Source organism: Diabrotica undecimpunctata, chromosome 8 (genome assembly GCF_040954645.1).
Source record: "Diabrotica undecimpunctata isolate CICGRU chromosome 8, icDiaUnde3, whole genome shotgun sequence".
Classification (NCBI taxonomy): domain Eukaryota; kingdom Metazoa; phylum Arthropoda; class Insecta; order Coleoptera; family Chrysomelidae; genus Diabrotica; species Diabrotica undecimpunctata.
Window position 1 is genome coordinate 115,197,621 of NC_092810.1, and position 23,276 is coordinate 115,220,896.

Sequence of the window (23,276 nt, forward strand, 5' to 3'; positions counted from 1 at the left end):
CAGGATATTCTTCTTCGTCCTGGAGCCCTTTTTTCTTCAATTTTACCTTGCAAAATGCATTGAAGTAGCTCGTATCTGCCTTGATTTCTAATTATATGTTCCAAGTACTGCAGCTTACGGCTTTTCACGATGTTGACCAAATCCGCAGTTGTGTTCATCCTCCGCAGTACTTCTTCATTGGTGACTTTGTTTGTCCATGGTATCTTTAAGATCCTTCTGTATGACCATAGCTCAAAAGCCTGAAGTTTTGCTAGACCATATGCGTTTTGATAATTTTCAATAAAAGAAACTGATGCTACTGGATCATGTTTTTTTCTTTCTTCTCGATCATCTGGATTATCAAAACGAAGAGCTGATAAAGTGACTGCAAAATGCTTTTGATTCGTGACAGTTCTAAAAATTTACCTGCTAGTTCCATCTGTTGCAAAAAGCGTTTTTATATTCTCATGGTTCGATTTGAATACCGCAGAATATACGAGGAGTCCTATCAAAGCTTTTATCTCCGTTATGTCAATATCCTTGAGGTCATGTTTATTTGGATCATTATACTTTATTTTCATTAAATTTAATTTATGATTGGTGCACTGAATAACACATAATAACATATTTTCGTCAAACAATAACTGCCATACATTTAGAGGATAAGCTTCTTCTCCAAGACTTCGTGCTTTTGTTTTTAGGACGGGAATTTTTGTTACTAAATTATGTTTCCTTGTTCGAGATACTGGTTGAACTTTAAATTTACACCACCTGAATCGGTTTTTTTCCGTAGAAATATGATTATTGGTCTAAACTATATTTTTTTCCGAAATATTTCCTTTATCATTTTTCGTAGAAATGTCTGAATCCGTCTGGCTATCAGATTCCAAATAAACATCATCTTGTACTTGATCAACATCACCAGCGTCACTATCTAGTTCGTCAAACCACTTCAAAGCTGTATCTTCAAAATCAGCATCGGTGAAACGGATTTGACCTGAACCGAACGTGCTGTCTAACAGACTAACTAAAACTGATTTTCGGTTATAACTTTTCCAAATACGCGTATTTCTTTACTTAAGTCGGGTCACTAATAGTCAACGAATAATATAAAAAATAGATGAAGTGATGTGCCGATGGGCGGAGTTATTTGTATAGGGTATTAAAAATTCTTTATGCTGTAGTTTGTCAGACGGCACGTCTCCGGGAACGTACAATTTTTCAGCTCAAAAAGAGGACCTTATGCCCTGAGAGGTGACACCTAACTGCGTTGATTTGATGTTTAAAACCTTAAAATAAATGTTACCTCTCAGGGCAGCATTTGGAAAAAAAATATACCATTTTACAAAAACAAGTTTTTACTTTATTGTAAGTTTTTTTAAACTATGATATACCGTCAATCACTGGGAATTTTACTTTTAAATTGTAATCAAGGTATAGTTTGTATTGTTTTTAGTTTTTTCTGAAAATCAATAATATCGTTGCTCTCAAAAAGCATTTTATCTGAAATATCCGTGATAAAGATCTAAAAGTTTAAAAAGTACGTAGTTCTTGATAAAATATTCAGAAGTTTTTCTCTGACGATAATAGGATCCGACATTCTCGATTATTTTGTTAAATGCTCATTAGTCTACAACTTCACTCCATATTTTGTTTTTGTGATCATAATCAATATGGCCTCGTATAACTAGTTGAGTCGCCTTTTTACACATATTATTTTTCACAAAAAAAATGTCGAACAGTAGACGGTACTGTATGGGTTGATTGATATAAAACTAGCCTTTGATGGAAAAAACAAGTTTTTTGGAATTAAATCGATTTATTTCTCAATATAGTTCCCTTTTAGCTCGATACACTCAGTAAGACGATGTTCTAATTTTTTTATTCATAGCCCAATTCGTGTAATTTTGCTATGACGACGGCCGATTGGTGAGCCGGTGCATTGTCTTGGTGAAAGAACACTTTTTTGAGTTCCAAACCGGGACGCTTTCGACGCAATTCGGCATTAAATCGATTCATTATTGCTGCGTAGTACTCACCACTGATCGTTTTTTCTTTTTCCAAGTAGTCTATGTGGATGATGCCCTTCGCATCCCAGAAAACAGTCGCCATCACTTTGCCGGCCGAATGTGCACTCTTTGCCTTCTTTGGCGGCCCTTCCAAACGTTTGCGCCACTGTTTCGACTGTTCTTTGGTTTCCGGTGTGTAATAATGCACCCAGGTTTCATCAACGGTGATAAATCAGCGAAAAAAATCCTTTGGATCGCGCCGTATCATCGCCAAAAGCGTCTCCGAAGTGGTCTCACGTTTTTGCATTTGATCGATTGTCAGCAAACGCGGCACCCATCGCGCGGATAGCTTTTTCATGTCCAAATGATGATGAATGATGTTGTGTACGCGTTCGTAGGAAATGTTTAGGACCTCTATTAACTCGCGAAGCTTAATTCGACGACCTTCCATAATCATGTCATGCACTTTGTTGATCATTTCCGGCGTGGTGATTTCATTTGGCTTCCCGAGACGCTCATAATTAAAAACACTCGTACGAACAGCTTTCAGCTTTCCAAATATTACTGTTGCTAACGAAGGTGCAACCTCACCATAAACTTTGTCCAGGTCGACTTTGATTTGCATTCGTTTTACCCTTTTTGTGGAGGAAATTAATCACCGAACGATACTCGACTTTTTCCATTTCTCCGAAAACACAAAATTTGCTTGCTTTTCACGGCTGTAAAAACCAAACTAATTGCTTTTAAAACTTAAAATTTTGACAGACGTCATGTCATGAATGGCAAATGTCAACACCGAAACCAATTCGGTATCAAGTAGCGCCATATTTCAAAAGCTAGTTTAATATCAATCTATCCTCGTATTGCTAATCTGATCGCGAATGTTTAATAATCGGACAGGGTGTAACGATAAGTCAAAGCCATCACCGTTAAACCAGCGTGCGCGCGAACCAACCCATGAAGTAGGAGTGTATCGACAGTAGAAAGGGCAAAACTAATTACACAGCTCCGCTATATAAACCGCAACATTTCCTCATAGAGACAGAATCGACAGGTGTTGACTGAAGGTTCTCTTCTTCTCTACCCCGGCTTGTGGACGTGTTGAGTTCACAAGTTGTTCCGCCTCCCATACTGCCGCTATCCGAAAAGCGTGTTGAGCTTTTCACTACCCGTACTCTGAAGCAGTCGTGTTGAGACTGTCGAGGAGTGTCCTATTAACCCGAATCACTTAAGGGACGTGTTGAGTTCCTTTCCTTCCTTTGTACCTATCGTCCGCTGTTATTAAATCGATACAACGTTACCGTAAAATTTCAGATACACACTCGCTTGCCGATAAGACTAGTTCCATATGACAAGGTCAAGCTTAATTTGAATAAATAGGCCAGGTACTGAGAAGACTAAACCAAATTGTAAATATGTACATAAGATTTTTGTCAATTTAATTTAAGGAAGACAATAAAGTTTTATTTTTATTTTGAACTCTGTCTCTGACTGTCTAAAAGCTACCCGGATAGTGACTCCCACGAGAGGACATCACAAATGGCGCCCGAGCAGAAAAATACGTTTTAAACAATAATACCGACCGAATTCCAAATTTTATTTTCATGAGACAGTACTACATTTCAAATTTTAATCAAAGACAGGGTGATTCACAGTACAAAAATGACAGACGCTCCGGAAACGTTGAAGGTTAGTTGGGTGTACCTATTAAAGAAAGACGAACTTATAGCCGAATTAACAAACAGAGAACAGCCGACGGAAGGGAATTTCAGCGAGCTAAGAGCGAGATTAGTTGCGATCATCAAGGCAGAGGAAATAGAAGAAAACCAGATGGAAGACAGACAAAGAAAGATGGAAATAGTACGCAAATGGGGGTTACACTTTGACGGTTCAAGAGACCCAATAGAATTCATAGAACGGTTGAAAGAACTCCAGACAGCTTACGGCCTACAAGACACCCACGTTTTACAAGCTCTACCAGGAACATTAAACGGGAAAGCATTACTATGGTACAGAAACAATAATAAATATTGGAACGAATTAAAAGACTTCGAACAAGATTTCCGCAATTTCTTCGTTTCCTCCGTTCTCACGCAATCTCTGGAAGCTCAAATCCGGAACCGACTCCAACGAAACAACGAAGGTGTAAAAGACTACATCATTGATATTCAAACAATGATCAGAAGACATGGTGAATTCAATCACCAAGAAGAACTAAACAGGATATACACCAATATGAACCCGAACTACAAGTTGTATATAAAGAGGCAAGACGTATCGTCAACACAGGACATCATCAGACTAGCGGAAGAATATGATATGGTCCAAAAAGAAATATATAACAGAAACAATACAAGGTGTGACTGGACACAGGCAAATAGTCGTAATAACAAAATACAGAATTTCGACAGACAGACTTGTTGTTGGAGATGCGACCGCAGAGGCCACAATAGAAGAAACTGCAGAGCTATCGCTGTACTCTTCTGCAGCCATTGCGGAACCCGAGGAACAACTTCCAATAACTGCCAATGTAGAAGCCGACCGGAAAACTCCAACAGGACTGGACAAGAAGGAGGCAACCCAGTCAGCATTTAGAGTCCTCCCTAACAACCTCCAGCTACGCACACTATACAGATCAACGACCCCACACAACTATAACGTTCAGCAACGGTAAAAAGTTAAGAGCACTAATAGACACAGGAGCCCAAAATTCGTTTATAGGACAAAAAGGTAAAAAAATATTGGAACAATGTGGAACAAAAAGCGACAGAAAAGCTTTAAAGATCACGCTGGCAGATGGAAAAACCAGCAACATAGAAATCTGTTTTACAGCAAAATGTTCCATAGACAACGTTTGGAGAAAAGCCAAGCTACATTTTTTACCAAACCTAGCTTTAGAAGTAGTACTGGGAATGCATGAAATAACAAGATGAGGCCTTGATTTATCAAACATCTTAAATATAAATCGCGTAAGAAGGAGAGAACAATACCCAACCAGTACAGAACACGGATCCAGATCGTACAATGCAGACAATAACCGAATACCGACCAATTCCAGGGTCAACGAAACACCAACCGCAAGATATCCGCTCCAACAGAGAAGCAAAATATATAACAAAACGACCTACCAACTACCGACCGATACCGCGGTCGAAGACCAGACCGAAAATATACCGACTACCGACCGATACCGCGGTCGACAACCAGACCGAAGATATACCGAACTACCGACCGATACCGCGGCCGACGACCAGACCGAAGATATTCCGTCATACATACCGGAATTCACGAACAGTCCGATACGAGAGCAGCTCGACATCAGTACTACACTAAACAATACCGAAAAAAAACAATTACAGGAATTGTTACTAACAGAATTGGAGAAATTTAAACAAATTAAAGGAACAACACATCTAACCGAACATACAATAAAACTCAAACATAATACACCGATCAAACAAAGATACAGGCCCCGAAACCCGGCAATGCAGAAGATCATAAACGATGAGATAGATAAGATGCTAGAAGAGAACGTGATAGAAAAATCTAATAGCCCGTACAGTTCCCCCATCGTCCTAGTAAAAAAGAAGGATAACAACGGATACAGATTTTGCATCGATTTTAGGAAAATCAACGACATCTCAGAAAAAGATGCCTACCCATTACCGTACATCAATCATATCCTAGAAAAGTTAAAATCTGCAAAATATTTTACCACGTTAGATCTAAAAAATGGATATTGGTAAGTACCACTTTCCGAAGCAAGCAAACCCTTGACCGCTTTCATAGCACCAGGAAAAGGACTATTCCAGTTCAAAGTACTTCCATTCGGATTACACGCCGCCTCCGCTACTTTTCAACGATTACTAGATACAATAATCGGCCCAGAAATGGAACCACATGCATTCGCCTATTTAGACGACATAATAGTACTGGGGAAAACGTTCGAGGAACATATGGAAAACTTAAAAGAAGTACTTCACAGACTACAGCAGGCCAAACTACGAATTAATATAGACAAATGTAAATTCTGCAAAGAAGAGATAAATTATTTAGGCCATGTAGTAAACAAAACGGGAATAAAAGTGGACGACAACAAGACAAAAGCTATAGTCGAATATCCCGCGCCAAAAACCGTTAAACAACTACGCCGATTTTTGGGCATCGTCTCATGGTATAGGAGATTTATAAAAGATTTTTCACGAACTACAGCCCCTTTAACAAAGCTACTAAAGAAAAAACAACATTGGACTTGGGACAGAGACCAAGAGGAAGCATTTAACAAAATAAAATTACTACTGACACAAGCTCCAATACTGATCTGCCCGGACTTCCAGAAAAGATTTTTTTTACAATCTGATGCTTCGAACCACGGTTTAGGAGTAGCTTTAGTACAAACAAACGACGAAGGACAGGAACAAGTCATCGCTTACGCAAGTCGAACCCTAACAAATGCCGAAAAAAATTACAGCGTTACAGAAAAAGAACTACTAGCGATCATCTTCGGTATAGAAAAGATGAAACCCTACATCGAAGGATACCCATTTTCAATTATCACAGATCATCAAAGTCTACGATACTTACAAACAATGGAAAACCCTACAGGTAGAATAGCTAGATGGGCAATGCTGCTGCAACAATTTGACTTCGATGTCATTTACAGAAAGGGCTCCCAGAACGTCCTGGCCGACGCGCTCTCTAGAGAACCAGTAGATCTGGTTTGCATAATAAACGTAGAAGATGTAGAACCCGACGAATGGTACAATAAAGCTTTAAATAAAATCCAGACAAATCCGCAACTATTTCCAGACTACTCTATCAAAGATGGACTTCTTTATCGACACTTCTGGGACAAATACGATTTAAAAGAGACAGAGGTATCCAACCCCTGGAAACTATGCATCCCAAACCACAAGAAACAACAACTCCTGGCAGAAAACCACGAGCAACCGACCGCAGGACATCTAGGAATAGCCAAAACAATAACCCGCCTAGCTAGAAAATACTACTGGCCAGGGATGTTTAAAGACGCCGCAAAGTTCGTCAGGAACTGCAAAAACTGTCAGCAATTTAAGCCGTAACAAAGCTTAACTCCAGGCCGCATGCAATCTACACAAATTCCGCCACATCCATGGCACACCGTTTCAACCGACATCATAGGACCCCTTCCAACATCCAGCAAAGGAAACAAATATATAATGACATTCCAGGACACCTTTTCAAAATGGATCGAAGCCATACCGATCAGAACAGCAACGGCAAAATCAGTCTGTCAGAACTTAAAAGATAAAATCATTATCAGATTCGGATCACCCAAAGAGCTAATATCAGACAACGCAAGAACATACGATAACAGGGAAGTACGAAAGTTGCTAGACGAATTCCAGATTTCTAAAAGAAACATTCCGCCATATTCACCCCAGAATAATCCAGTAGAAAGAACAAACAGAGTAATCAAAACAATGACAGCTCAGTTCTGCGATAATAACCATAAGAAATGGGACACGAGCCTTCCAGAACTACTATTCGCATATAATACAGCTAAACACGATTCAACGGGTTTCTCCCCAGCCTTCCTGAACTTTGGACACGAACTAGAAATTCCAAGTAAAGTCGTAAACACCCCAAACGACACACAACATACCGATCAAAACATAAAATGGCATAAACTACGAGAAACATTCGAACTAAACGTAACTAAAATTTAGTACGTACAAACCTGGCGAAAGCTTTTACAACTCAAAGCCATTACTACAACTTACGACGAAGAGAGTGGAAACCCACAATAAACGACAAAGTCATGAAAAGGGAATACCAACTCTCAAATACCGCCAAAAATTTTAACGCCAAATTAGCACCGAAATTTTCAGGCCCATATTCTATAACAAAAGTGTGTTCTAATGTAATATTCAAATTAAAACACGACGATAAAAACCGTACAATAACAGCTCATATCAAAGACCTAAAACCCGCATTTACCGATTTCCCTACTCCTTAATCAGTCCAAGCACTTACAGTCAACACCAAGTAGTGACAGTATATTTTAATACAGTTTACCAGTAACCTTCAAATATAACGTCAGACACGTTAGAAATATATTACAGTGACATAGAAATGGACGGCACAGTTACGCCGCCACCATACACCGTTCCAGAATTAATATCACCATTAGGGAACACACCAAAACCTAACACCCCGGGCAAAGGCTGCGAGCCCCTGATAAAGGCTATTTCCAAATTTAAAAACCTTTTCGATGAACCAACCATGGGCATCACAAAAATTCAGAAAGTCCAGTCAATTCCAGTATCAATCCCGCTGCTCTCACTAATTCCGCCACAGCATAAAGGAAAAAAATACAGACTGAGACTCCCGAACCAGGTGCTGAGGATAAAAACCAATAATTGAAGCCCCACGAAGGAAGACGTTTTTTTTTTAAGAGAGAGGAAGACGATTTTTTGTTTAAGAAGACCATATTTATATTTTTTTTAGGGCGGACATTTTTTATTTCGATGTATTGTAAATTTTTTTTTTAGGGTAACCAAGTACCTGGCAAGGAATAAAAATAAAAAAAACTTTGTTCCAAAATTTTTTTTTCCCAGGAAGAGGGGGTGTAACGATGAGTCAGCGTGCGCGCGAACCAACCCATGAAGTAGGAGTGTATCGACAGTAGAAAGGGCAAAACTAATTACACAGCTCCGCTATATAAACCGCAACATTTCCTCATAGAGACAGAATCGACAGGTGTTGATGAAGGTTCTCTTCTTCCCTACCCCGGCTTGTGGACGTGTTGAGTTCACAGGTTGTTCCGCCTCCCATACCGCCGCTATCCGAAAAGCGTGTTGAGCTTTTCACTACCCGTACTCTGAAGCAGTCGTGTTGAGACTGTCGAGGAGTGTCCTATTAACCCGAATCACTTAAGGGACGTGTTGAGTTCCTTTCCTTCCTTTGTACCTATCGTCCGCTGTTATTAAATCGATACAACGTTACCGTAAAATTTCAGATACACACTCGCTTGCCGATAAGACTAGTTCCATATGACAAGGTCAAGCTTAATTTGAATAAATAGGCCAGGTACTGAGAAGACTAAACCAAATTGTAAATATGTACATAAGATTTTTGTCAATTTAATTTAAGGAAGACAATAAAGTTCTATTTTTATTTTGAACTCTGTCTCTGACTGTCTAAAAGCTACCCGGATAGTGACTCCCACGAGAGGACATCACAAGGGTACTAAAAGAAAAGAAGAAGATGATATTACTAAGATTTTTAATATTACCTTTCACATTAATAGATAAATCATTAAGCAAAAAGGTAGGACATTTAAAGAAATTCCCTTTTGAATTTGTTATTTTGATTATGAAGAACGGTGGTATTATCAAAGTTCATGGAATGACCTGTGAAATCGACGTGTTTAGCTAAAGCACAACGGTCTGGTTAAAGGCGTGTATTACTATTATAGAGAGACGTCCTAGACTTAAGTAGTTGAGAAGTTTGACCAATGTACGAGTTATCACATGAAAAACAGGGAATGATGTAGGGAATATTACTCTTTTAAGTAAGTTTATCTTTTTCTGTTTTATCCAAAATTTTTGAAAAAGGGTATTAATTGGTAAAGATGATCTGTGAGTCACATTAATTTTAAAACGATCATTATTACTGTTGTATTGTTTTCTAAATTATTCAGTGTCCTAGTAAACTCCGGGGAAATATCGTTGATATAAGTTATTAAGAAATATCTGTTTAAAGTTGGAGTATTAAAGACCCTGTCAGTGCTTGGGCCAACAGGATCAATAGTGTTAGTAGAGGGAAGGTGTTAAGTCTTAATTATGGACTGTTTTAACAAGATCTTAATAATTAAAGTGCCTGGGTAGGAATTGGGGATAAATATCTTGTTTAGTATCTTAACATTTATTTTACATTTATTCATAATTACATACACATAAATAAGTTCTGGCAACTGATCAGGTTAGATAGTTAACTTGTAAATGTTGAGATTGCATCCAATTATAAAAATCTTAAAAAACTAGAGATATCATTAACTTTCCTAAAAAATAATATCATTCAATCTACTTCAGAAAATATTTGACTGGTGATAAATAAATAATTTGTTTAATACTTTAAGCTTTATTTTACATTAATTCATAATTACATACACAGAACTAAGTTCTGTGAACTACTGTGATGTCAGCAAGTGATGAGGTTAAATACTAAACTTTGAAATGTTGAGATTGCAACAAATTATAAAAATCTCAAAAAACTAAAGATATCATTACCTTTACTAATATATTTGACTACAATTTTCACATACGCTATCTATTAAATATAATAACATATTTTTTTTATTAATTACAATAACTCGATTAAGAGAATTGACTCACTTTACCAGTTTTGTTGTGAAACTTTTCTAAAGACAGATTCTAATGGATACAAAATTCACATATTATTGGATTATTCCACACGATATTACGGGTTTTTAGGATTTGGGAATAAATTTGGTATTGAACCATCTGAGTTAGAACAAAATGTTGTTTTGTTCTAACGGGCAAGATCTACTAGCATCGTTAATTATATTCTAAATACTTTCAAATTATCCTATACCGTTTTCAATAAACTATACATCAAAATTAGGCAATTCCTCCAATCTAATCCTGATCTGGTAGTTACCAAAGCAAACAAAGGAAACTCACTGTTACTCTGAAAAAAACACAGTCTCTATAACTCTGTTAATCACCCACAGATAATAATGAATAATACACATTAATTGCTTCTGACCACAACTCCCCTCTACAAAGAACGTGTAATGCACTTAATGCATTCTTGCCTGTTTCAAAGGAAATCGATAATAAGACGAAGAAGAAACTTATAACTTATAATAATACAATTTCCACATTTTATGCATTACCTAAGATCCATAAATCGATTTTGTCAGTGCGTCCCATAGTGGCTTTAATTGAAACCCCTACTGAAAAAATCTCTGCGTTTGCTACAGAAAACCTTGATAATTTTTTTTTTTCGTCAGGCTAGACGTTGTATTCTTATTTAGTAATGTTTACTAAGGAATAATCTTAATTGTTATAGAAGCTAATTGGGAACGTATTATAGGTTGTTACCCCATTTTTTTTTTGACAACTTTATCAACATCGCCGAATTTCTTTTTAATGACACTTATTTCTCCTTTAATAATAAATTCTAACAACAAACTTGGGAGCAAGTATCTTTCGTATTATTGCTACTTATGTTTTTTATTATGTGTTGGACAAGGTGATTGCTGACTTATCCTTTAACATTCTCTTCATTAAAAAATATGTTGATGATATCATCTTGGCTCTGCCATTTGACAAAACAGATGAATTACTAACAAGTAGGGGATGTAAATAATATTATTAAATAATTGAAATTAACTAGTATTAGAAACCTACTCATTCGGAGAGGTATGTAAACTACCATTCATATTACATACTCCACCAAAGTCAAGTTGATGAAACAAATGAAGAGCAGAATCGGCAAATTATTAGATCTTTTATTCCAAAACAAAAGTCTTACAATAATTAACACATTATTTATCACAAATTGCTATCCAAGCACATTAATTAAATAATTAAGGTCTTGTTTAACATAGACCCTAATAAAATCCTAACACCTTTCCCCGTGGCTAACACTGTTGATCCTGACGGCTCAAGCAATGACAGGGTCTCTAATACTCCATCAGATATTTCTTAATAACTTTATTTTATTTTTGATGTTTTGTCAGCCAAAAATACAATAAAGATTTACTTTTACATATACACACCGTAATACACCTGCATGCAAAACATGTTGCATACTATCAAGACAGGTTTAAGATACTACTTCCATTAATATAATAGCAAGAACTCCTAATTACTTTTTAATCACACTATTTTTGTTTTTTTTTCTGTTCTCTATGGATCAGTCAAAACACACCATGAAAAGATGTCACTAACAAAATTTTAAAATTTTAACTTTCCAACTAAATTTTAAAATGTATATTGTGCATTATTTTAAATGTTATATTTTATATGTGTGTTTTTAATGTTGAGTGTCGTAGCTTTAGAAAAATAATCTCAACGACTAGTAAGTTGTAATGACAATTTGAGATATGTAAATATTTACACTTTCTTCTAATTACAGTGTCTTGAAGAAGGAATAAAAGAATTCCGAAAGCTCGACCAAAAGTCAAAAGAGTGTTTCTATAACATCCCGGACAAATCTACTGACTGCAGCCCTAATAAACTGTGTTGTTTGTTTGTTTATATCGACAGTCAATAATATCCAGTATTTCTTATATATATATATATATATATATATATATATATATATATATATATATATATATATTATATATATATATATATATATATATATATATATATATATATATAATATAAAATTAGTATTTCTTGGGTTTAGATTCAATGAAATATATGTTACATGTGAAACTAGATTTTATTTTCCATAACAATCAACGTTTCCGCAGGAAACCCTTGCCTTTATCAAGATTCTAAAATGTACATGTATAAGAACAAACAGTTATTGTAAAATATGTATATATATATATATATATATATATATATATATATATATATATATATATATATATATATATATATCGAAACGTTAAACGGGACGCAGACATTAATGAACTAACAAATAAAAGTTGATAGCTGATATCTCATGGTTTACTGTCATTAGTATATAATTATTTTTATATGAGCGTATCATTGATGTTTTCGAAAAAGGTAAAGTGGAGATATGTTATGACGACTTTAAGAGCTTTTTATGGTGTTATATTTATTATTATTTAAATCAGATTGAAATATATTTTATTTAGATTTTGTGTTTTATTTCTATTGATTCGTATATCTCCCTCTTCTTTTTGTTTTGTTCGGTTTTTAAAATTTTGATGTTTTCAAAATCAAATTTATGCTTCTTCTCACTTTCAGGTTTTGTGAGCGCATTGACGTTGTTCTTGATATATTTGTGAGAACGAATTCTGGATTGAAGCAGTTGACTAGTTTCACCGATATACACCTTCACAGTTAATACATGGTATCTCGTAAATAACATGTGATTTTTTAAGTTTTGGAGTTTGTGTTTTTAGTTTTGTGAAATATTTATTTAAAAGGTTGTTGCCGTTGTGGGCCACTGTTATATTATGTTTGGCTAAAAGATTTGTTAATTGTTCTGATAAACCTTTTATATATGGAAGAGTTGTGTAATTAGTTTTGATACTGTTGGGTTTGTTGTTATTTGTGTTGTTATAAAATTTATTAATAAATGATTTAATTATTTATTAATAAATTTGATGATAATCAACTATTCGAATAATGATATAAATAGTTTGATTTGAAAATAGTTTCGATTAGAAGTTCGGGATATGCATTCTTTAGAAGGGCATTTTTTCCTTTTTTTATTGCAGTTGGCTTGTATTTTGGATCTGTTAGTTGTATAGATTTATCTGCAAGACTTATAATTACAGACTTCTTATGGGAAAATGGATGATAAGAATTGTAGTTAAGATATCGTGAAGACCGTGTTTCTTTTGTAAACTACATGGTTTTTACTGTATTGTTTATGCGATGTAAGGTGATATGCAGAAAATTAATTTTATTATTTTGTTCAATTTCCATAGTAAAATTTAGTTTTGGATGATAGCTGTTGAAAATATCTAAAATTTCGGTTATTTTGTTTGTTGGAATAGCACAGACACAGTCATCGATATAGCGGTAAAAGAATGGTATATTAAAATCTAAATGACTAATGACAGATTCTTCTAAGTCTTCCAGAACCAGTTGGGCAATGTCACTAGAAATACTTGCACCCATTACACATCCATCTATTTTTTGGTATATTTCAATTTGTTGGTATATCTTAAAAAGAAGAGGGAGATATACGAACAAATAGAAATAAAAAGAAATACCAACGCAATAAATGACAAAAAAGATACACAAAACCTAAATAAAATATATTTCAATCTGATTTAAATAATAATAAATATAACACCATAAAAAGCTCTTGAAGTCATAACATATCTCCACTTTACCTTTTTTAAAAACATCAATGATACGCTCATATAAAAATAATTATATACTAATGACAGTAAACCATGAGATATCAGCTATCAACTTTTATTTGTCAGTTCATTAATGTCTGTGTCCCGTTTTACGTTTCGATATATATATATATATATATATATATATATATATATATATATATATATATACATATTTTACAATAACTGTTTGTTCTTATACATGTACATTTTAAAATCTTGATAAAGGCAAGGGTTTTCTGCCGAAACGTTGATTGCTATGGAAAATAAAAGATAGTTTCACATGTAATATATATTTTATTGAACCTAAACCCAAGAAATACTAATTTTATATTATATATATTATATATATAATATATATATAATATATATATATATATATATATATATATATATATATATATATATATATTTATATTGATATTAAATTTATTGTATAAAATTTTTAAACTCAACTATCAACCAAAAGTTATATAAATGTACTGAGGAACGTTGGATCTTGTTTTTAATTATTATTATTGATTCTAACTATGTGTTCTCAGTCAAGCTGGAGTTATGTATACTTGATACATGGCGGATGTTCAAATGGAGGATATTTCAAGAAATTCTCTTTTAAATTTGATATCTTTATAATGGGGAACGATGCTATTATCAAAGTCCATGGAATGACCTGTACTATGAACGCATTTGGCTAATACACACCGGTCTAGTTAAAGACGTGCATCAATTTTATGGAGGCTAATTCTAGATTTGAATAGTTGACAAGTTTGACCAATATGTTATCATTTATCACATGAAAAACATGGAATGATGTAGACAGTATTACTAAGCTTATCTTTTGTATTTAATTCTTAATTTTTGAAACTATTGTGTTAATTGTTAAAGCTGATCTGTGAGCCACATTAACTTTAAAACTATCATTATTATTAGTATTGTTATTTTTTAAATTATTGTGTGTCTTATGTCAACCCCGGTATAAAATATTTGATCTGAGTTATTAAGAAATATCTGTTGGAGTATTAGAGACTATGTCATTGCTTGAGCCATTAGGATCAACAGTGTTAGCCACGGGGAAAGGTGTTAGGATTTCATTAGGGTGTATGTTAAACAAGACCTTAATTAATTAATTAATGTGCTTGGATAGGAATTGGTAGTAAATAATGTGTTTATTATTTTAAGACTTTTGTTTTGGAATAAAAGATCTAATAATTTGCCGATTCTGCTTTTCATTTGTTTCATCAACTTGACTTTAGTGGAATACGTAATATGAATGGTAGTTTACATACCTCCCCGAATGAGTAGGTTTCTAATACTAGTTAATTTCAATATTTTAATAATATTATTTACATCCCCTACTTGTTAGTAATTCATCAGTTTTGTCAAATGGCAGAGCCAAGATGATATCATCAACATATTTTTTAATGAAGAGAATGTTAAAGGATAAGTCAGCAATCACCTTGTCCAACACATAATAAAAAACATAAGTAGCAATAATACGAGAGATACTTGCTCCCAAGTTTGTTGTTAGAATTTATTGTCAAAGGAGAAATAAGTGTTAATAAACAGAAATTCGGTGATGTTGATAAAGTTGTCAAAAAAAAAATGGGGTAACAACGTATAATACGTTCCCAATTAGCTTCTATAACAATTAAGATTATTCCTAAGTAAACATTACTAAATAAGAATACAACGTCTAGCCTGACGAGAAAATATTGTCAAGGTTTTCTGTAGCAAAAGCAGAGATTTGTTCAGTAGGGGTTTCAATTAAAGCCACTATGGGACGCACTGACAAAATCAATTTATAGATCTTAGGTAATGCATAAAATGTGGAAATTGTATTATTATAAGTTATAAGTTTCTTCTTCTTCTTATTATCGATTTCCTTTGAAACAGACAACAATGCATTTAGTGCATTACACGTTCTTTGTAGAGGGGAGTTAGGGTCAGAAGAAATTAATGTGTATTATTCATTATTATCTGTGGGTGATTAACAGAGTTATAGAGACTGTGTTTTTCCAGAGTAACAGTGAGTTTCCTTTGTTTACTCTAGTAACTACCAGATTAGGATTAGATTTGAGGAATTGCCTAATTTTGATGTATAGTTTATTGAAAAAGGTATAGTATAATTTGAAAGTATTTAGAATATAATTAATGATGCTAGTAGATTTTGCCCGTTAGAACAAAACAACGTTTTATAGTTTATTCGTCTTCCGGGTTTGGACCGTGTCATTTGTGAGTGACCCAAAAGTGGGTTCATCTCGACGTTTCGCTACAATTGTATGTAGCTTCTTCAGGAGAACAAAAAAGAGGCAATTAGAGGCAATTTAGAGGCAATTTCTACAAACAAATATCTGGAACACCAATGGGTTCTCCCCTTTCCCTTGTCATTGCTGACATTTTCATGGAAGCCTTTGAGTCTTTAGCCCTAGAATCTTACCCCTTAAAACCAAAAGTCTGGTTCCGCTACGTTGATGATACATTTATCATCTGGCCCCATGGTCAACATACCCTTTCTCCCTTCCTAGATCATCTCAACTCACAACATCCGAGTATAAAATTCACAATGGAAATAGAAAATAATCGGTCCCTTCCCTTTCTCGATGTGTTAGTCACCTCCAAGCCCAATGGCCGATTGGGTCACTCTGTTCACAGAAAAAAGACTCACACGAATCGTTACCTACATGCTTCATCACACCACCATCCTGCCCAAAAGAATTCTGTGATCAACTCTCTCATCCATCGGGCCATTTCGATTTCTGAACCTGACAACCTTAGAGAAGAACTTGGCCATCTGCAAAAAACCCTTGTCGCCAACGCTTACTCCAAGTCCACAATTCAAAATATTACACACCGACATCTACATCCCCCTTTACACCCTAGGACGACAAATTCAGAATCTTCGGGTAATACTCCTGTGGCTTTTCTTCCGTATATTCGAAGTGTCACTGATAGGATTGGCAAAATTCTTCGCAAAGAAGGTATCAGGACTACTTTTCGACCACCCAAGAAAATCTCACAATATCTACCCTCTCCTAAGGACCCATTACCGCCCCTATCTTCCTGTGGTGTCTATTCTATTCCTTGTTTATGTGGACAAGTGTATATTGGCAAAACTGGTCGTTCCGTCAAAACTCGGATTCAAGAGCATCAAAGATGCATTCGATCAGGTCTTTTCTCCCATTCTGCAGTTGCAGAACACTGCCAAGAAACCGGTCATTCCATATTGTTCGAAAAAACCCATATTATTTCTAAGAGCCCCTTCTCTTATTCCAGGAAAATCCGCGAATCTCTAGAGATCCGAAAAAATCCACATAATATCAATCGAGAGGAAGGATACTACTTGTCTCCCATCTGGAATCTCAGTCTAGAGCCGCCGTCCGGTCCCGCTACCACGATGCAGCCACATGATTGGCCAGCGCGCGCTTCTTGACGTTCGCGCCACGGAGTGTGCCGATACGTCCCGACACGACAGGTCACCGCGACTATAAATAGAGCGGTAGCGGAGTAATCGTCGGATTCACTCCCCGCCTCTCGACGTGTTAGTGTTCTGAGCTGTTGGATGTGAAATTCTGTCCTGGCATTTGGTTTTCACCTCTGGCTGCGTTAAGTAGTTGAGTTACTGTGACCAAACGCCCATCTTGGTAGTTAGTATTCGCCTCTGGTTGCGTTGAGTAACTGAGTTACCGTTGCTAACTACCCATCTTCCTGTCTTTTGTTTTCTTTTTTTGTTCTCCTGAAGAAGCTACATACAATTGTAGCGAAACGTCGAGATGAACTTACTTTTGGGTCACTCACAAATGACACGGTCCAAACCCGGAAGACGAATAAACTATAATTCTGACTCTGGCCGTGGAAGCCTACGATTTCATAAAACAACGTTTTGTTCTAACTCAGATGGTTCAATACCAAAGTTATTCCTAAATCCTAAAAACCCGTAATATCGTGTGGAATAATCGTAGTAGGTGAATTTTTTTATCCATTTAGAATCTGTCTTTAGAAAAGTTTCACAACAAGGCTAGTAAATTGAGTCAATTCTCTTAATCAAGTTATTGGATTTAATAAAAAAAATATGTTATTATATTTAATAGATAGCGTATGTGAAAATTGTAGTCAAATATTTTCTGAAGTAGATTAAATTTTATTACTTTTTAGTAAAGGTAATGATATCTCTAGTTTTTTGAGATTTTTATAATTTGTTGCAATCTCAACATTTCAAAGTTTACTATTTAACCTCATCAGTTGCTGACATCACACTAGTTCACAGAACTTAGTTCTGTGTATGTAATTATGAATTAATGTAAAATAAACCTTAAAGTATTTAACAAATTATTTATTTATCACCAGTCAAATATTTTCTGAAGTAGATTGAATGATATTATTTTTTAGAAAAGATAATGATATCTCTAGTTTTTTAAGATTTTTATAATTGGATGCAATCTCAACATTTACAAGTTAACTATCTAACCTGATCAGTTGCTGACATCACTTAAGTTGCCAGAACTTATTTATGTGTATGTAATTATGAATAAATGTAAAATAAATGTTAAGATACTAAACAAGATATTTATCCCCAATTCTTACCCAGGCACTTTAACTATTAAGATCTTGTTAAAACAGTCCATAATTGAGGCAGTCGACGTGAGAAGGGCACATATGCTTATGTGCCCTTTTATTTTTTAAATTTATTTTATTATTTTGTTAAATTTCCATAGTAAAATTTAGTTTTGGATGATAGCTGTTGAAAATATCTAAAATTTCGTTTATTTTGTTTATTGGAATAGCACAGATACAGTCATCGATATAGCGGTAGAAGAATAGTAGTATATATATATATATATATATATATATATATATATATATATATATATATATATATAGAGGGTGGTCCTTATGTAATTGTACAAAAAGAAACAGTAGATTCTACACTTTAAAATATTACGATTTAAGCCAAATTGCTTTTGTAAAATGTTGATATTAAGAATGATACAGGGTGTTAGAGTGCAAATTAAAAATTTTATTTTTCGCTATAACTTTTATGTTTGTAAACATTTATGTACAAAAATTTACAACTGGGTACTTTTAAATATGAGAAATTATAATTTGATGCACACTTTTATGTAACTGATAGAGGGCGCAACATATGCCACATATATGGTATAAATTTGCACTTAACTTTATTGCTCTTTAAGTTACCTGTATTCGGGACAAAAAATATTAAAGACACATTATTTTAACAAATAAAAGGTATACCCGTCAATAACTTCAAAACTCAACAGTTTTCGAGATAATTGCATTTTACAAATCAGCTGCATAATTCTTATTTAAGGCAATTACTCCAGGCAACGAAGAAAAAATAGACAAAAACATTAATACTTCTGAATTTTGGTATAAAATACCTTTAACCAAAGTTAATAGTTAACGAAATATTAAATAAAATAAATATATCAACAGGATAATTATTAATAATAGGATTTGACAAAATAACAGAATAATATAATTTTACGTCAAACATTTTACGTTTCATGTTAAATTAAAGTCATAGTCAAAACATTTTGTTTACCAGTCAAATTAAGAAATAGTTAAGCTAAATAACATAACTTTTTGCCAAAGTAAGTTTTCGATATGTCCACCATTTTCTTTAATTTATTTGTCAATATATTCCATAAGAGATCGTCTCATATTAAATAGCATCATTGGTTCTAAAGAAACTGCTGCAGTATTTATTTCTTCCCATAGTTGGTTGCGAATGCTTATGGGATTCTTATGGACACGTTGTTTTAATGCTCCCTATTCACCAAAATCAAGCGGATTAAATTCTGGGGTACGTGGTGGCATTAATGTATATTGAATGAATATATTCTTTTGGATACATATCCAAATCTAATGGTATATTATGGAACTATATCTTATTTGTCGTAGAGGTTAAATAATGTATTAAACTGTGATGTATCTCGTTCAATGGTTACTTATATACACACGGAATAACCTATCGATGACATTACTTATTTATATGACTACGTTATAGCTTACGAATAACTATAATTACATCTCAAACAAATGGACTATTATGATTTACTAACGAACTAATATTATGCTGAACTAAATTGCTTGTGTGTTTACTATATTTATAAAAATATCGGTTATTAGGCCAACGATGATGTTTTTGTAAAAATGTTCAGTCTTTAAGTTTAGATTTGTAGCAAAAGTATTATGAAACAAGATAATGTGTTATTCAATACCAGTGCTCTAGATTATATTTGTCCTAATAAAAATGGGTGAACACTTTACGTAATGAATAATAAGTATTCTTTTCGGATTTTTTATAAATTAAATAATTATATCAATATCTTACCACATTGCCAAGGAATATGACCTTGGTCCAACGTTCAGAAAAGTTTTATTTAAGTATGTTCTAACTGCCTTCTCTCTAGAATGTGGTCGTGTACCATCTTGCATAAACCACATATTTTGGGGTTTCAGCATTTTATAATAGACAAGAAGTAATACCGCGCAATTATAGAAAGGTTAAGAAGCGATAGAAAAGGGAAATTGTAAACATGATGACGGCCAACGTCTGAATATGGACACGCCACCTAAAGAAGAAGATCAAGAATCTTTTCTTCAATAAGACATTTAGCACCCATAACAAAGCATTTTGTGATGTTACATTATCATCTTTGAGTTGTTTTAATAAGAATAAACTATGAATTATGCATATATACAGGTACTCAGTGCTTTATCACACAAATATCAAACTAAGAATCATTATGCAGCTAACTTATAAAATGCGATTATCTCTAAAACGGTTGAATTTTCAGGTTACTAACAAGTATACCTTTTCTTTGTAAAAATAATGTATCTTTAATATTTTTTAACACAAATAGAGCTAACTTAAAGAGCAAAAAAGTTAAGCGCAAATTTATCCCACACATGTGGCATATGTGGCGACCTCTATTAGTTACATTAAAGTATGTATAAAATTATAATTTATCCTACACAAAAGCATCCAACTGTAAATTTTTGTCAAAACATATTTACAAACGTAAAAGTTATAGAGAAAAATTATAAATTTTAAAGTGCAAAATCTTCGGTTTCTGTTTCTACAATTACTTATATATATATATATATATATATATATATATATATATATATATATATATATACATAAAAAATGTGAAAAAAATAATGTGTACAATAATAAAATGTACAAATAAATAAATATGCAATATACAAAATTAGAAAAAAAATTTATTTTTATATACATAATATACATTTTATTTACAGCCTAATCTATAAATATTTTACATATAAACATAAAATATATGCTCTTGTAACAAACGATCGTTTTTTTTTAAGTTTAAATAATAACTACGAAATTTCTTTTTTGTCTTTATTTTCTAACAGCTTACGTTTCGAAGAAGAATCAACTAATATGAAAAACACAGTATTTATTATTCCTAATCCAAAAAGCATAGCAAGTTTGTAATAAAGACCAAGCAGCTCAGATGTGACAAAAGTAATTACTGCTCCAACTGCTACGAAGAATTGAAGAATAGCAAAGGCTGCTGGAGCTTCTTCAGAATAAACTGTACCGAGTAAACTAAATATAACGATTGTGTATATACAATCTCCAAGACCTAGAAGAAACGAACAAAACATGGCAAGCACAGTATTACTTTGAATAATTGCTGATTCGTCCGTTTCACCAAAAGGAGAGTTATCTGGTAGATTAATAAAAATTAATATAAAACTTAAGCTGTGCACGAAACACCCTACTCCTATCAAAACACTTCGACCCAAATCTGCGACTTTTTTATCGAAAAAACTTATTGCGGTTCCTCCAAATACTTCCCCAATTCCTATAAATATACCGGACATGCCGACTAGCTCCTTACGATTAGGTATTTCTTTTGTAAAACCAATGGCAGACGAGTAAACTCCACAGAAAAATCCTAACTCTAGTCCGTTATATAAAAAAGTTAAACTTAGCAATAACATGTTTTTTGTACAAAATAATCTAACTGATTTTACAAAAGTTTCTATTGCCCCAACTGGTTTGGTTTCATTAATTTTTTCTTCCATTTTGCGTTTAGGAAGGAAAACAAATACGACCACTGCAACTGCACATATTGCTGCTAATGTAACCAAAACCAGCATTCGCGTTTCTTTGTTTATTTCTTCTTTTCCACTAAATCCAACCAAAACAAGTATATTTCCAATAATCATGTTGCAATTGGCTATTACTGTAAATATCCCAGTATTTCTGCTAATGGTTGTCTCCGTAGAATTAAGTGTCAAATAGGAACCTTGCGCTACCCATAATAAAGCATAACCCAATCCTGATAAACCACATGCAGTATATAAAATCCAAACTTTTTCCAGCATGAATTGTAATATAAATAGAATACTTAAAATTGCACCCAAAACCATAGCCAATTTGGATCCAAAAGCGTTGATGATTGATGGAGCTGTCCAATTGAATATCGCAGTGAATCCGCCGTTTATAGCCTGACTGTAATATCCATTTTCTTTATAAGATGGATCATCTCTCTTTATACTATCAATAATCGTTTTTTGAATATTGGTCATTGTTTGTGCACCAGTAAGCAGTAGAAAAAATCCTACACTTAACAAGATTATATTTCTTAAACTTGGATCCATGTTTTACACTTAAAATAATATTGGCTGGCACAAGCAAGACGTTAATCACGGTTGTACATTTCATTAAAACTAATCAATCTTCAAGTTATCTGTGTACTTAAATAGTTATACAAAATTTTTAAGCTTGATAGTACGAGCAAAATTATTAATAATTTGGCAACCTGAAGAAAACTGGACTTGATTAAAGCAGGGCCGCATTTAGGTCAATTGACGCCCTAGGCAATTCTCTCGTCCCGCCCTTTTAACATGTACTATTTTTGCGAAAAAAAATTGCAAGCAGAATTTTTTATTTAAATAAAAATACATTAAAAATGAATTTAAACTACGATGTTTATATACATATAACATAACAAAATTGTCATTCCAGTTCGATCACATCAGAGATTTCTTTCTTGATTTTTCTTTGGCAAAATCAACTATACTGTCGTCATAATTTATCGCCTTTTTACGTCACTTTCCATGGATAAAATCGACAAATTTTTAAGACGTTCTTGCGTCATAATTGATCGGAAATTATATTTAATTCTTGACATTTTCGAAAATAACCTTTCAGCGGA

The 23,276-nt window shown here is 33.8% G+C and overlaps 2 protein-coding genes across 2 annotated transcripts in view; one reads left to right on the top strand and one right to left on the bottom strand.

Moving 5' to 3' along the window:
* Pde9 (phosphodiesterase 9) overlaps positions 1-23,276 on the top strand; it is a 1,302,013-nt gene that overhangs the window by 295,681 nt on the left and 983,056 nt on the right. The gene's annotated exons all lie outside the window — the stretch shown is intronic.
* On the bottom strand, positions 789-22,719 carry LOC140449071 (UNC93-like protein MFSD11). The gene is made up of 2 exons (XM_072542214.1): positions 21,468-22,719; positions 789-1,006 (listed from the first exon to the last, which is right to left on the bottom strand). Exons 1-2 carry the CDS (start codon positions 22,717-22,719, stop codon positions 789-791), a joined length of 1,470 nt encoding a protein of 489 aa, XP_072398315.1.

Excerpts from the sequence above, each read along its gene's own strand:
- LOC140449071 (XM_072542214.1), bottom strand. The coding sequence starts at position 22,719 with ATGGATCCAAGTTTAAGAAATATAATCTTGTTAAGTGTAGGATTTTTT. Across the intron at positions 1,007-21,467 it reads AGTTGATTCTTCTTCGAAAC|TTAGTCTGTTAGACAGCACG; the intron begins GTAAGCTGTTAG and ends AATCAGTTTTAG.